Source organism: Monodelphis domestica, chromosome 8 (genome assembly GCF_027887165.1).
Source record: "Monodelphis domestica isolate mMonDom1 chromosome 8, mMonDom1.pri, whole genome shotgun sequence".
NCBI classification, from domain to species: domain Eukaryota; kingdom Metazoa; phylum Chordata; class Mammalia; order Didelphimorphia; family Didelphidae; genus Monodelphis; species Monodelphis domestica.
Window position 1 is genome coordinate 201855444 of NC_077234.1, and position 15346 is coordinate 201870789.

At 37.3% G+C, this 15346-nt stretch overlaps 1 protein-coding gene across 4 annotated transcripts in view; it reads left to right on the forward strand.

Moving 5' to 3' along the window:
• Positions 1 to 15346, forward strand: part of AFF3 (ALF transcription elongation factor 3) — a 669714-nt gene that overhangs the window by 433923 nt on the left and 220445 nt on the right. For all 4 annotated transcript variants that reach the window (XM_056807135.1, XM_056807138.1, XM_056807136.1 and 1 more), the window contains one exon: positions 14335 to 14421. In XM_056807135.1, coding sequence (XP_056663113.1) covers positions 14335 to 14421 — 87 coding nt within the window. The remainder of the gene's footprint in view (positions 1 to 14334; positions 14422 to 15346) is intronic.

Consider the following 15346-nt stretch of genomic DNA (forward strand, 5'->3'; position numbering starts at 1 on the left):
GTTCTCAATCCACTGGGCTACCCAGCTGCCCCCTCCTTTCATGTTTCTTAAGGGAAAAGGGTCAAATGACAAAGAATCCATTGTGGTCAAATCATCTAACTTTGCTGGGATTCATCGGTTTTCCTTATCTGAAAATGTGAATAAAAATCTTTTGACTACTTACTTTATAGAATTGTAATGAGGAAAACAAATTGAAATTTTTCATATCATTATATTCATCTCTTTCTTGCTTCTCAGGCTATATTTTTGCATTTTGGTTATTTCTGTATATATCTTCTTACCCAAACAGATTATAAGCCCCAAGCTTTGTTTTCCCCAACACAGTATTGTGTACATGGTAGGAAATTAGTCAGTGTTCCTTGAATTGAATTCTATAATCCATTTAGAACCTGAAACCACATTTCGTGGAAAAGACTAATATTCTTGGTTCCATAGCAGTGGTCACTTCTTAGAAATTGATTCCAGATATCCAGCTAAAACAGAGGAGGTCCTTTTCTCTGGCTGCTCACACAGTGCTTTAGAAGCAAAGGGACTTAGGGAGGCAAATTATTGTTTAATAAGCATGCTTTTATTATAGCCTCTATTTGACTGTAAATAATTAACCAGTTAAACATTAAATAATTAACTCTGTGAAATAGATTAAAGAGTAAAAAAAGTAAATGTACTCTCTCATTTTGATCCCCTTCCCTTACCAAAGCTCTAGAAAGATGCCAATAGCCCCTATAGCCCAAATACTCAAATCTTGGTCTAACCCTCTTTTCCTGATTCTTGTTTTGGCATGGCTGTTGGGTGACCAAGGCAGAGATACTAAGTCAGCTAGAAATAGAGATACAGCGGTGGTGTAGTGGAAAGGTGCATAGATTAGTAGCAAGGAAACCTCCCTAGCTATGTGACATCAAGCAAGTCACTACAAGCCTCAGTTTCCTCAAATGTAAAATGAATGATTTGGTGTAGAAGATAATTGATATGTGAGGTCATCATTTATTCTAATATTCTGTGAACCTTCTACAGTAGGTCAAATAGTTCACAAGTCTGCTACTTGATCCCTTTGCTATACTTAGCACACAAGCCAGGTGGAATTCCCTTCCCCAAATCACCTATTCCAGAAAGGTCTATTCTCTTACCCAAGAAAGAATCCCTGGATATTACAAATTTGAGTCATTATAAGGATTAGATATTGTCTACAGAGCTTCTAGGAAGTCATGTATCTGGCCTAACATAGTGCTAGCTTCAAAGTATTGTGTAAGCCAGGGATAAGCTGCCAAAGGAATAATTGATTACAGTGACCATTTCAAGCAAACAGATCTGAAATTTGGTTCTCTTCTTATAAACTTAATATGCTTCATCTGCTTCTAATTCAGAAATAGTATAGAAATGGACAAGTCCAAAATTTAGAATGTGGAAAGATCTTTTAAATTATAATTGCCTTTTTTCCCCAAAAAAAGCAACTTTTCCAAACAGTACTTAAAGTAGACATTCCTTAAGAAAACTGCTGTTCTTTTAGGACTATATAATGGAATCAACTCTCCGTGTCCTTCTGCCAATCTCTCCTCTGCCAATAAGTATCTGTCAGTTTCTTAATGTGAAAAAGATGGGATTGAAATAGATAATAAGAATAAGGTCTCCCCAGTTAGACTATAAATTCCTTGAGTACAGGGACTATATTTTTTCATGGTGAGAGATGATTTCTTTGCATCTCCAACACATAGTTGTCTGACACTTAGTGTCTGGTACATAATAACACTTAATATTTTGTTTATTGATTAACTATAATCATAATAATGACTTACATTTATAGCTGAGCTGCTTTCTTCACATCAGTCATAAGAAGTACTCGTATTCTTATCCCCATTTTATAGATGAGGAAACTGAGATTCCAGAAATGGTCAGTTTCTTGAGGTCAGCCAAATAATGCAGTTTTCAGGTCCCTGCCCATTCTAAATGTCAATGATAATGGATTGTAACTAGCTGGAACCAGCAGATTTCCTTGCTCTCAATTCCTTTGTTAACTTCTCAGCTTGTGTATAGCTCTTCATTGCCTACAGCCCAACAGAGATCTAGCTTATTCACCAAAAAAGGTCATTTAGATTGAGAGGAAAAATAATAATAATAGATAACATTTACATTGCTTTTATCATGTGCCAGAGACTGCAAAGTAAGTGCTTTACAAAAATTAACTTATTTGATCCTCACAATAACTCTGGGAAGTAAGTGCTATTATTGTTCCATTTTATAGTTCAAGAAACTGAGACAAGCAGAAGTGAAGTGAATTATTAGAGGGCTAGTAAATGCCTGAGGTCAGATTTGAAAGACCTGGGTCTTTATTCACTGAACCACCTATCTTCTGCCCTGAAAGAATGAAAGCTGAGAAACTGGGTGGTAGGAGAAAGTGTATCAGAGGAGCAGGAGAATGGATCTCCTCCTTTCCCTAAAACAGAACCACAAGAAGGGAGGAATAAAGAAGAAATTGAATGACTTTCCAGCTTTTCCCCATGTTCCCAATGTGAGTCTTTATGATCTTGTTTGACTATCCAGAACTTCAGCCCCACCCCTATTGAAATATAATTTTAAAAACTTATCACAATTCTAGAATGAAATGATTTTTGGATCACCCCAAGCCCTGGTCCTTCTTCTTACTATAGGTAATTGAAAGTCATCTGTATGTACAAACAGGGACTTGAACAGCATGTGTGTTGTGGTCGCTCTGATTTTACAAGGGCCATTAAATTCATGAAGCTATTTTGTGCAATCAACATCAAAACCTGGTTCCTCTATTATAAGCATGAACATTCGGAGAATTCAACATTCATTACTTCCATTGATGTGGATTTTACTACTTTAAAAAAATTTTATGCAATGTTCACTTCAAAGAAAATACCCCCAAAGTAACATCGCATTACAATTATAGCATGTTAGACAGAATAATAAAATGCAAATTGAGAGAAACCAGGTAAGGCTGAAAAAATGGATATTAGGAAATGCCTTCCCCATAGATTCTAAGTAAATAAGCTGGACAAAGCTTGTAACTTGAAACACAAAGGGAAAAGAAGAGAAAATCTTTCCCCCTCCCCCGCTTCCTTTTTTTTTTCCAGAAAAAAAGCACATAAGAAAATAAAGAGCAGAACTGTGGAATAGAGATCCTGAAACCCTAAAGGGAAAAGCTCTGACATGGCAAAGAAAAGGCGTCTTTGTGTTTAATCAATGGTCTTATCCTTCCTATGGGTCGAGGTGCCATTGTTAGCTTGAGTAACCGAGGTCAAAGGACAGAGGTATCCAGTGGCATAAGATTGATTTCTTTACAACAAAATAGCAGACTCCTTACTCTCTGAAGGCAACAGTGAAAGACCAGATGCCACGTGGCCTGAGCCCTTTGACAAATGAAAGCCTAAAGTACCAAAGGGCATGCCTTAGAAGTATGAGAGAGGAGTCCAAGGCTGCCATCAGCATTTCCATTCTGAAGACTCAGGGTCGCATTTACCAGTGTTACCCTTCCATAAACTAATGAGGTCACATAGTTATCTAATACAAAACTCTTTCCTTTGTTGCCTGATGCTGTTGCCTGGCATTTAAAACTGCTTCCAGGATTCCTATTGATTTTGATGCATATGGGGCACCCCACCAACTTAGGCCATTCATGATTAACCTTGTTGAATATATTTGGGGGTCAACAAAGAGAGAGCAAGGGAAAAGGAGGGAGAGAGGGAAGGAGGGAAAAAGAGAGGAAGGGAGGGAGAGAGAGAAAGAGAAAGAAGAGGAAGAGGAAGAAGAAGAAGAAGAAGAAGAAGAAGAAGAAGAAGAAGAAGAAGAAGAAGAAGAAGAAGAAGAAGAAGAAGAAGAAGAAGAAGAAGAAGAAGAAGAAGAAAAGAAGAAATAACTTTGGCAATTCAACAAATTAAATTAGGAGATGTACCCATCTAAGCTAATGTCCCATTCAGGGCTTTGTGTGTAACCTTGAGCCAGGAAGAATCAGTGCATTTACTGTTATTCCCTCTATTTTGGGGCAATGTACAATTTATTTCCCTGGGTTTCCAGTTAAAGAAACAAGATTGTATTAGGTTTCTTGGTCACCATCTCTTTTTGTTGTTCTTATTGGTGTTTGCTTGTTTATTTGTATCTGTTTTTCTGGCAGCTGTAAATTGAATTTCTGACACCTTAGATGCCTAAGCTCTACTTTTGGTGCCCAGAAGGGACTGATGAAGAGAAAAAAGGCATTTCTTTTGCCTTAGAAACAACCAATTTTGCAGAAGTTTTCTCTAATAGCAATGACTATATATCATGTTCCCCAGGGAAGGGGGTTGTGGTAAGAAAGAAGAATTGGCATTAATGTTTTGGGACCAACAACATCAGTCTGGCTGACTTCATGAAAGGATACCTTAATTTGAGTTTTGTTAGAGTTGGGAAAATCATCCTACAGTTAAAGTTCTTATTTTTTTTTTTTAGTACAGTGGCCTACTTTGACAGGCTGCACAACCTTATTGACCCCTTCCCCAAAAAAGTGTTCAAATATATAAAACATATAAGATCACAAAGAAGATAAATTATATTAAAAATGAACATCAAATTAGTTTTAAAACCCTGAGCTTTTGTCCTAGTATCAAATCTCAGGAAGTAGAGCAGTAAGGGCTGAGCAATAGAGGTCAAGTGACTTGCCCAAGTTTTCACAACTAGGAAGTGTCTGAGGTCAGATTTGAATCCAAGTTACCTGACTCCAGGCTCGGTGCTCCTAGCTGCCCCAAAACTTTTTTTTAACCAAGATCAAAGCACCCAGGTAAAGAATCCCTTATACTAGACTAGGGAATACTAAAGGTACCCAAATGTGTCAGACCCCCAGGTCAATTCAAGTCAACACTCATTTATTAAACATCTACTATGTGCCAGGCATCGTGATAAAAAATGGAAATATAAAGAACGGCCAAAAATAAAAGTCTCTCCTTTGAAGGAGTTCACAGTGTAATGGAAGAGGAAGGGGGAAAGGAAAAGAATACAATTATATAATGTATCCACTTAGTGGTAAAACTGAGTCTCTTCTAGTTATTTAGGTGTTGTCTCCCCATTAGAATGCAAACTCTTCAAGGGTAGGCACTATGGTTTGTTTTGTTTTTTTAAACCTTTACCTTCTGTCTTGGAATCCATACCGTGTATTGGTTCCAGGACAGAAAAGGGCTAAGGGCAAGGCAATGGGCATTAAGTGACTTGCCCAGGGTCACATACCTAGAAAGTGTGAACCAGACTTGATCCCAGGACTTCCCATCACTGGTCCTGGCTCTCAATCCACTGAGCCACCCAGCTGCCTCCCCACCTCCACTCTGGGTTTTGGGGTTTGCTTTTTTTTTTACTTCTTTTATATCTCTAGCAATTACCACAGGACCTGACACAGAGCAAACAGTTAATTCATGCATAATGACTGACTGACTGACTGACTTTACTGAGATCAATATAAAGAGTTTCCTGGAGGATTTTGGTGTCCCTCACCCCCCCCACCCCGATTGCTCCAGACCCTCTTTCTCTATACTACTACATCCTAATGCTGGACCTCCATTTCTAATGAGATGTTTGCCTCAATTTCCTCATCTGTAAAATGAGCTGGAGAAGGAAATAGAAAAATTGATCCATTATCCTTGCCAAGAAAACCCCAATTAGGATCATGAAGAGTAGAACACGAATTGAAACAAATGAACAACAAATCAAATGAGAGGGAGAAGGAAAAGGAGGGAAAGAAGGAGAAGAAAAGGGACAGGGGGAGGAAGCATGCACATGTTGGTGAAGGCTAATTTGTAGGGATTATGCCTGACTCAGTGTTCAAGAGAACATTATATACAGTGAGAGAATTTTTGTTTGAAGAATGACTTGTGTATGCTCACCTCCTGAGAAAGAATTGATAAATAGAAACAATCAAAGTGTAGTTTCAATAAACATTTATCTTCTTTTCAAATGATGCCTTCTTTAGTGTGGTGAGGGGAGGGAAGGGGAATGCTAACCTGTAATGAATTTTAATTTTTTTCAAAGACAGGCTGAATATGTTGTATTATCAGTCAACCATGATTATCTTTTCCACCAATAAATCAAAAATGTCTTATTCATTTAAAAATTTTAATTAGTTCAGCATTCTAGAAAGTGCTCCATGTCGCACAGAGGCCTTCTGAAGAGCCATTCTCCTTTTCCATGTTTAGTGCCATTGTACTTCTCAGCACTTAAAGCATGTACAGTGTAATAAAAATTACTACGTTCTGTTGGTGGTGGCACTTATCTGATCAGAGTGTCATAACATGAATAAAATGTGTGAAAGCTGAGTGATGATTCTGATATTGAAACTGCAAACCAGATGATACTCTAATCTGCAGCACCTACCACCACACTTAGAAGTACATTGTGTTATGTTTCAGTTTTAGTCATGAGTGACAGGATTAATCTAGTGTTATGAGTAGAAAAGGAATAAGCTGCTGATCACAAGCATTTCTAGAATTTGCTGTGGTCATTCACCAAGCCCAAAGATACTGTCCATTCTTCCCCTCAGAGAGTCCTTGGTGGACCTGTTAGAAATGTTCATGGGAGAAAGAGGGTAGGAAATAATGACAGCAAAGATTATTATACCTTAATTTGTGCTATGCTTATCCTTGTCTATTATATCACTAGTTTCCCATGACTTTACGATATGGATAGATCCAGTATCATTAGTACCATTATACAGGCAAGGGAAACTGAGACATACAGAAATTAAATGACTTACCAAAGCAATTAAAGACTAATTTTAATCGGTCATCATGTATATGTAATAATATCTCACATTTATATAGTTTCTTAAGATTTAGAAAGTGCTTTCCTTCACAAATGCCATGAGAGATAAGTAATATAATTATTATCCCCACATTTTAGAGAAGTAAACAGAAGCCTAAAGAGTTAAGTGACAGCTAATAAGTATTGGAGTCTACTATCTGACCCAAAATTCTTGCCTCTAATTTCAAAGCTCTCTCTACTATACCATGCTAGCATTCTTTCTTGAACAAATAAAGTATAGACGTTTCCTAAATACTGTCGAGGACACAAAGACCTGATCTATGCTCACATAGCTTACAAGCTAACTGGAGTTAATAAGAAGCTTAAGCATAAAAAGATATCTAACAGTACAATGTAAGATATGATCACTGCCAAGTGAATGGTACCAATGAATGATGGAAGAGCTTCAATGGATAGGATTTTGAAAGCCAACAAGAGAAAGAGACACAGAGACACAAAGACAGAGAGGACAGAGATATAGAGACAGAATCAGAGAGGATTTCATATAGGGGACATAGTAGGGAAAACAAAGGTGATGAAAAGAGATATCAAAATTAAAATATTTTACAGGAAAAAAAATATTTCATAGGCTAGCTGGAGTTTCTTGCACTTTGGGCCCCAAGGCTAACTAAGATCAAGTGTAACATCGAGTGGAGGAATTTTGTGTGAAAATAATGGGACATAATGTTAGAAAGGTAAGCTGGGACTAGATTGAGAAAATTTTTTAATGTTTAAGGAATTTGGCTATTATTCTGAATGTAATAGGAGCCACTGAAGAGTTTAGAGTGGATATGATCATAACTGTTTAATAAATGTTTGTTGGATTGGATTCAAATTGTTTTTGTAGATCAGTCTGATGGTTGATTGCAAATGAACTGCAGTCAAGAAGACCATAAGTGAGAAAATTTCATACTTTATGCTTACTTTAAGAGAAAAACAAACTTCAGGTTTCAAAATTTCTAACTGAACTTATTTTAGAATGTGGTTTGAAAAACACTTTGCCCAGACATCTTTAACAGCAAAGTCATGGGAAATAATTACTCAATTTCACACCAAAATGAATTTTTTATTTCACTTATCCAAGGACTGTATTTAATTCTGGAAGAGGGATTTTTTTCCTTCATGTCTGCAGTTATCAGACTGACAGATTCAAATTCCCAATTACAGTAACTTCTTCAATGGCTTATTTAAAACTTTAACTTGGATCCTTATCCCAACTTTCATGCTTACTTGCTGTGTGGCTTTGGACAAGTTGCTTTTAAAACCGCTTGATATATAAAATGAGGGGGTTGGGGGATGGCCTCTGAGATTTCTTATAGTTTTATATCTATGATATTATGAATGAACATATCAAAAAGTAGTCACTAACAAGGTATATTGCTTATAATCAGTTGACACACCACTCTCAATCAGCCAGGAAGAATGATCACTAGCCCATACTTAGAATCCAATATAAATTCAGGTGTGTAGATTAGCTTCAACCTCGCATAAAATTTGAACAAGAGAGTTCCCTTTTCCTTGATATTTTTTTTTTAGGAATCTTTGTTGATGAAAAAATATCATTGTGATCATTCTATGTAAGAAGGCCCCTGTTCATTGGAGACTGCTAAAATATTTCTTAGACTGCTAGGTAAACTGATTAGGTGAATGGATTCCATGGGACTGTAGTTCCATGTGTTCCAGTAAGAACCTATAGCAGTGAGCTAGCCCTACTGACTAGCCCCATTGTAGGGTCATTTAAAATATGAAAAAGCTATAAGCCAAGCCACTTATTCAAACTATATTAAAAGTTTTCTTTTATTCCAAGTTTAAATTCCCATAGTCTACTGGAGAGGCTCTTCTAAACAATTGTTCTTTTCTACAAGGGGCTATATGGTAGCCTAGCCTTATGGCTAAGAAATTTAAATCTCTAAAGAACCCAAACTCAAAGTTGGAAGATCCTGGAAGCCTTTGAATTCTAGATTGAGAAGGAAGATCCAAAGGGAGGGAAATCATGCCGGTAGGAAAAGGGACAAGAGAATTTGCAGAATGGGATGGAAGGTGACTAGGTTTTAAAGTCACTGACTGAAAATTCTATTTGCATGCATATCTTTTTGCCCATTGGTAGAGGAGATGGTTCATGACCATGGGGATAGAGGAGGAACAGCAAAGAAGTGAAATTTTGTGAGCCAAGAACACTTTTACTGGTCTGATAGATCTTGAAAGCACTAGCTTAGTTTTCCTTTAGACTGAAGGCATGATGAAAAAGTTAGATATATGTCAAGTACTTACATACCAATCTCTACTAACGTCCTACTCTTAATTCATCATTCCAGCATGGAGGTGGTCTTGGCTTCTCAAGTTCTACGTCAAGAGAATACAAGATCACTCAGATCCTATGAAACTGGAAAAGCTCTAACTTTATACTTGAAGATGGCAGACATTGTCTTGTCATTATCAGGGAAGGTCATAAGCAGAGAGGGTTGACATCCAGATGATAAGATTTCATAGGGCACAACATTTAGGCTCTGATAATAGAACAAAATTAGCATTTGAGAAAAGAAGTATATCCTTGTCAATGAAATTGAAGATTCTGAAGTAGTCAAATATATGACAGAATCCTTAAAGTACTGAAGTTCTAAGAGAGCAAAATATATTTTCCAAATGACTCTCATTATAACCATTCTAGAGTCTCATCCTCTTTATCTGTAAATTAAAGAGTTTGAACTAGATGATCTCTAAGGCTCCTTCTAGCTCCAAAGTCCATGATGCTCCAGTCATCATTTCAGATATTTTCCCGTGGAAAAATAATTGACACTCTCCCTCACCCTGAACTTAATAAAAATCACAGTAAAGAATCCCGACAATCTCTTTAAGAACCATTCCGTTTTGGGTCAGTGTGCAGCCTACGTGTACTTAATTCTCCCATACAACCCCTGCAGGAAAAGTTAATCTAATGGACAATCAATCCACATAGCTGTTGCACCTTCATTACAAGCAGACATATATTAAAATACACCACATTGTTAATTCTTATTTTCTTGGGCATTCTCTTTGACTTGAATGTTTAAGCAGTCACACAACAAGCAAGGCTATTCCTCCAGGTATTCCCTCATTAACTGAAAGAGCCACATGGAAGCACTTAATCTTAGAAAATGGAGCCAGAGCTAGTGAGCTATATTGCATTGACATTTAGGTGTTATTGTCTCTTTAAAAATTCCCTAACTCTTGCTTTGCCTACTGTTTTATTCTTTAATCACTGCCATAATAAACTGCTGATCTATTAAATATCTTTTAACTTGATATCGTCTGTGGTCAATAAGTATTAATTAAAGCAGAGCTCTTAATGTGTTTTGGAATTTTTCCCCTTTTAAGGTGACCCAGAACTAAGTGCAGCCTTCTTTGCCTCCAATCCATTTCCAAGTCTGACTCTACGGAGCCACCTAGCTGCTCCTACCAAGTTTTCTTTGCCAAATTTTCATATACTCTTTTTCACACCAGCAACAGGTATATGTGCCCATAGAGCAGTAGCTAAATATGCCCATACTCAGCACTCAGAGATAGAGAAGAAGTCATTGATAGTAAGGTATGCTAAAATAGTATTCCCAGATTGGGGAGGAGCAACGTGGAAGACTGATATCATAATAACAGCTCACCTTGATACACTATTGTGCTGTCTGTTTTGCAAAGCATTTTATGTATTTTTTCTCATTTGATCCTCACAACAACCCTGTGAGGTTGGTGCTCTTATTATTTCTATTTTACAGATGACAAAAAACTAGGACTAAAAGAGGCTAAGTGACCACGTCATTTAGTCACAGGAGAGCAGGATTCAAACTCAAAGTCTTTCTGGCTTCAACTCTAATCCTCTTTCCACTATCCTACCTCTAGCAAGTTTTCTTCTTTTTCCTTTTTTTTTAAATCCTTCCTCTTAAAATCTATACTAAATATTCTTAAGAAGACTGCTAAGGGCTAGGCAATTGGGGTTAAGTGATTGCCCAGGGTCACCCAGTTAGGAAGTGCGTTGGGGCAGATTTGAACCCAGGACCTCCCATCTCCAGGTCTGGCTCTCTATTTACTGAGTTACCTTACTAGCCCTATGAATTGTTCTACACCAATTTTTCAAATCCTCCTTTTGACACTTGCAGTAAGTATATATCCCTCTACAATGTATGTACAGATGTACAGATATATACAGATATATATATATGTATATATATGTACAGATGATTTGATCTCTAAATAAGCCATATAAATTATGTTGCAACTATCAGTTTGGGTCAGCTATATACACAGTGATAAAGAAGAAGCCAAACATTGATAGCAGAATAGATAGTTGAATGGCTGATTTTTAGTGAGGAAGAATTGAAGAGCTAAAGTGGAGAAGAAGTATATGGAGAAATGAAAACAGTTTAGGAAGTTAAAAGAATAGTATGGAAAAGGGAAGAATAAAAAGAGACTTTGACAGATAAGAACATGGAGTAGGTCATGTTTTGCTATTGCTATGGCCACCCCTAAGTTCCACTTTGATGTCTTGACCTGGCATAGAGCTAGTCAGGGATTCTCAGTGCCATGTCAGTGAAATATAAGCTCTGGCTAGTTCCACCAAGTTGCAAAGGTTGTGAGTCTGAACCTGGGACCCGACTCTGGATGTTTTTTGACTTAGATTCAGCCAAGCAAAATACAGAGAGGTTCATCACTATATTAGCTATAAGTTACTGAATTGGGGGGGGGGGTACTACCACCTCTCAAAAGCAATCTAGTGAGTCACAGCAGAATGATAAATTGAAGAAAGCATAAATGAAAAAGGTCATTTGGTGGAGTTGGGGGGAATCCTGGTCCAAATGGATTCACACAGCTGGGAAGTGGCTGAGACCAGATTTGAACCAAAACCCACCTCTTTTTAAGCCACCTTCTCGCTACCTTTTGCTGATCTCCCCTATTTCTATAGTTCTAATTATCACCTCTATGGAGATGATTCCTAAATCTCTATCTCTAGCTCCAATTTCAGCCCTGAATTTGTGACTCCTAGTCTTGAAAAATTAGTCATTCTTTACCATTTTCCTCCCTCCTTCCCTCACATCCAATCAGCTGCCAAAGTTATGTCAATATCTACACAGTATGTAGTACAATATCTCCCTAATCTCTCTCCCTTTTTTTAACCTTTAGCTTCCATCTTAGATTCAATACTGTGTATCTGTTCAAAGGCAGGAGAACATTGGACTGGTCAATGAAGGTTAAGTGACTTATGCAGAGTCACACAGCTAAGAAGTGACTGAGGCTAAATTAGAACTTAGGACTTCCTTTCTCTAGATCTGGCTCTCAATCACTGAGCCACCTTGCTGCCCCCTGCAATATCTCTTTGATCCAGATCCCTCCCTTCTTTTTTCCATTTTCATTCTGACCATCCTACTTTATGTCCTTACCAAATTGTCTCATCTATTTTAATGGCCTCCTAATTGACCCCCATGCCTCCAATATATCCTCCTCACTGCCACCAGGGTAATCTTACTAATGAATTCCCTTTTTCCAAAGCCTCCAGTTAGTTCTTCATTGCCTGCTGATGGCATTAAAGGTTGTCCATAATCTACCTCAAATTTACTTTTCTAACCTTATTTCACATTACTCTCCAACGTCCATTCTGGACTACTTATCATTTCCATTGAATTTCATCCTCCTTTCCTGCCTTTTGTCATACTTTCCCCTAGTGACTGCAGTGAAATCTGACTACATCTTCAAGGGCCAGCATGGGTGACATCCCCTCAATGAAGCCTTCCATACCCAAAAAGTGACTTTTCTACCCCATCTTAGATCTCTAATACTATTTTCTGTTTTACAGCTAGGTTCCAATTAGTACAAAGAAGTGATTACGTTATTCAGATTCACACTACATATTTCCATTGGGCTGGACTTTGAATAGGTTGAATTTAAATATATGCAACCACTTCAAAGGATTCATTATTCACATTAATCAGAACTTAAATTTATACATATACTTTAGCCTGTTTTATAGTTACCTATACATGCTTCTTACTTCCTACTAGTTATAAACGTCAAAAAAATTTTTACCAATTACATATAATAATAAATTTCCACATAAATTTTCCAAAGTTGTAAGATCCAAACGGTCTCCCTCCCTTCCTTCCCTCCTCACTCTCAGAGCTGGCAATCAATTAGATCTGGCTTATACATGAATTATCATGCAAAACATATTTCCCTATTGTTCATTTTTGTAAGAGAATGATCATATAAAACAAACACTCCAAAACAAAAGCATAAATAAATAAGGAAAATAGTTGCAAACTTCCTGAGGATAGTGTTTGTCCTCCACATTTGTGTCATCTAGCCCTCTCCCTTGCAGAATGCATGTGCTTAAATAAAATTGTTAAGGGGGGGGGGGGGTCCTGGGTTCAAATCTGACCTCAGACACTTCCTAGCTGTGTGACCCTGGGCAAGTCACTTAACCCCCATTCCCTAGCCCTTACTCTTCTGCCTTGGAACTGTACTGATTCCAAGATGGAAGGTAAGGTTGCTTTTTTTTTCATTGTTATTTTGAAGCACACATCTCCCCTCCTCCCAAGTAGAGAGGTAAGGACATCTCTTTGGCTAAATATAAAGGTTGTTTCTACCTTAAAAGGGATCAGCTGTTGGTTTTGCGTATGTTCAGATCTAGAAGTGAATCTTCCTAGTAAACTCTCTCGTGTACCTCTAAGTCAAAAGCATATTCTACATTATTGTACTAAAACTCAGGTACTATGATATAAAAGTGAAATTATCTCCTGCTTCCTTCCAATGCCACAAGTGAGATTGTCTTACCTCTCTACCTGTGGCATTTATATTGATAAACTGAGAGGCTTAACGTGGGCATCTCATCATAAAACCAAGCATCTCCTCTATCACTCCAGCATATTTACAAAACAAAACTAATTAAATCTTGTAAACTGTCCCATACATTTTTTGACATAACATGTATGCCTTAGTGGAATATAGTCTTAAAGAACCTCAATATGGCATGCCACAAAACTCTCCTCACCATATTACCTTTTCTCCCAAAGACTTAATTCAAGTGAGACTAGGATTGGATGTCAATTCTAATAAAAATAAGAACGATCTTCATGTATGTACTTCAGTCCACAAGTCGGTATTGTTGTTTATTAGGAGAAATGGGGTGAGTCAGTGGATTAGAAAATTCAAGAAAAAGACACAGAAAAGACACTTGGAAGGTTACTCTGTTTTGTTTTTGTTTTAAAAACCTTCTATCTTAGAATCAATACAAGTATCTGTTCCAAGGTGGAAGAAGTAAGGGCTAGGCAATTGGGATTAAGTGACTTGCCCAGGGTCACACAGCTAGGAAGTGCCTGACATCAAATTTGAAACCAGGGCCTCCTGTCTCCCCTCCAGAGCCAGCTCTCTATCCAACTACTGCTCTCAGGTTATTTTGTTTTTAAATAGGAAGCAAAGGAAATACAGATTCTTTTTTTCTCCCGAGTCAATAGGGAAATTGTTCATAGAACTCTTTTGTACTCTTGACTAGTCAATATTTCCCAGGTCACAATATTGTGCTTTGTTTTACCTTCTCAGGAGATGACCCATTCCTGGCCTCCACCTCTTTCTGCTATCCACACTCCTGGTAAAGTAGAAGCAAGCAAGTTTTCATTTCCAAATAAGGTGAGACTTAACATAATTCAGAAGATGTATGCTTTGATATAACCCACGTGCTATGGTTTGGGGGTTTTTATGAAATTACTCTAAATTTTTGCTATTTCTATATACATAGAAGTATATCACCTTAAATAATATCACAGATGGATATTTATCCATGCCAAAGTTGTAAAATGTGGACTTAAAAGCCCTGATTACTATGTGGAACTTGCTGGTTTAATGTAAAAATATCATGCATGCTGTAATTGTTATCAAACCTAACAGCATAATTAGTAGTTATTCATATAATGACTAATTACTAATCTCAAATAATGGTTAATAATAGCTAGCATTTATATAGGGCTTTAAGGTTTGCAAAATACTTTTCAATTATTATCTTGCTTGATCCTCAGCCACCCTTGAAGGTAGGTGCTATTATTTCCCCCATATTACAGATAAGGAAACTAAGGCTGATTTATCCAAGGTCACATACCTAGTAAGTATATGAGTCCACATTTGAACTCAGGTCTTCCCAACTCCAGGCTCATCTTATCAGTATACCACCAACTGCCTGCCATATGTTTATATGACTATTGCTTGGAAAGTCAGATTCCTAGGAAAATCGAGTACATTTTTTTCTGATTTTTTTGTTTCTATTTTCTACATGAACTTTGCACTAATCTTAGGGTTTCCATTAGTGTGTGCGTGTGGTGTGTATGGGTATATATGTAACTGGAAAATGCATTGATGTGCAGTAGATAGGTGGCTGGCCTTAGAATTAGGAAAATTTGGTGTCATGTTCTCTTCTCCAAAATAAAGACTATCTGTGTAACCATTAAAGATAGAGGGAGAGAGAGAGAAATAGACAGGTGGATGAATAGCTGGATAAATAGAGAAATGCATACATACATACAACAGATAATAAAACAAGATTTTAAAAGCCAAAGAATCA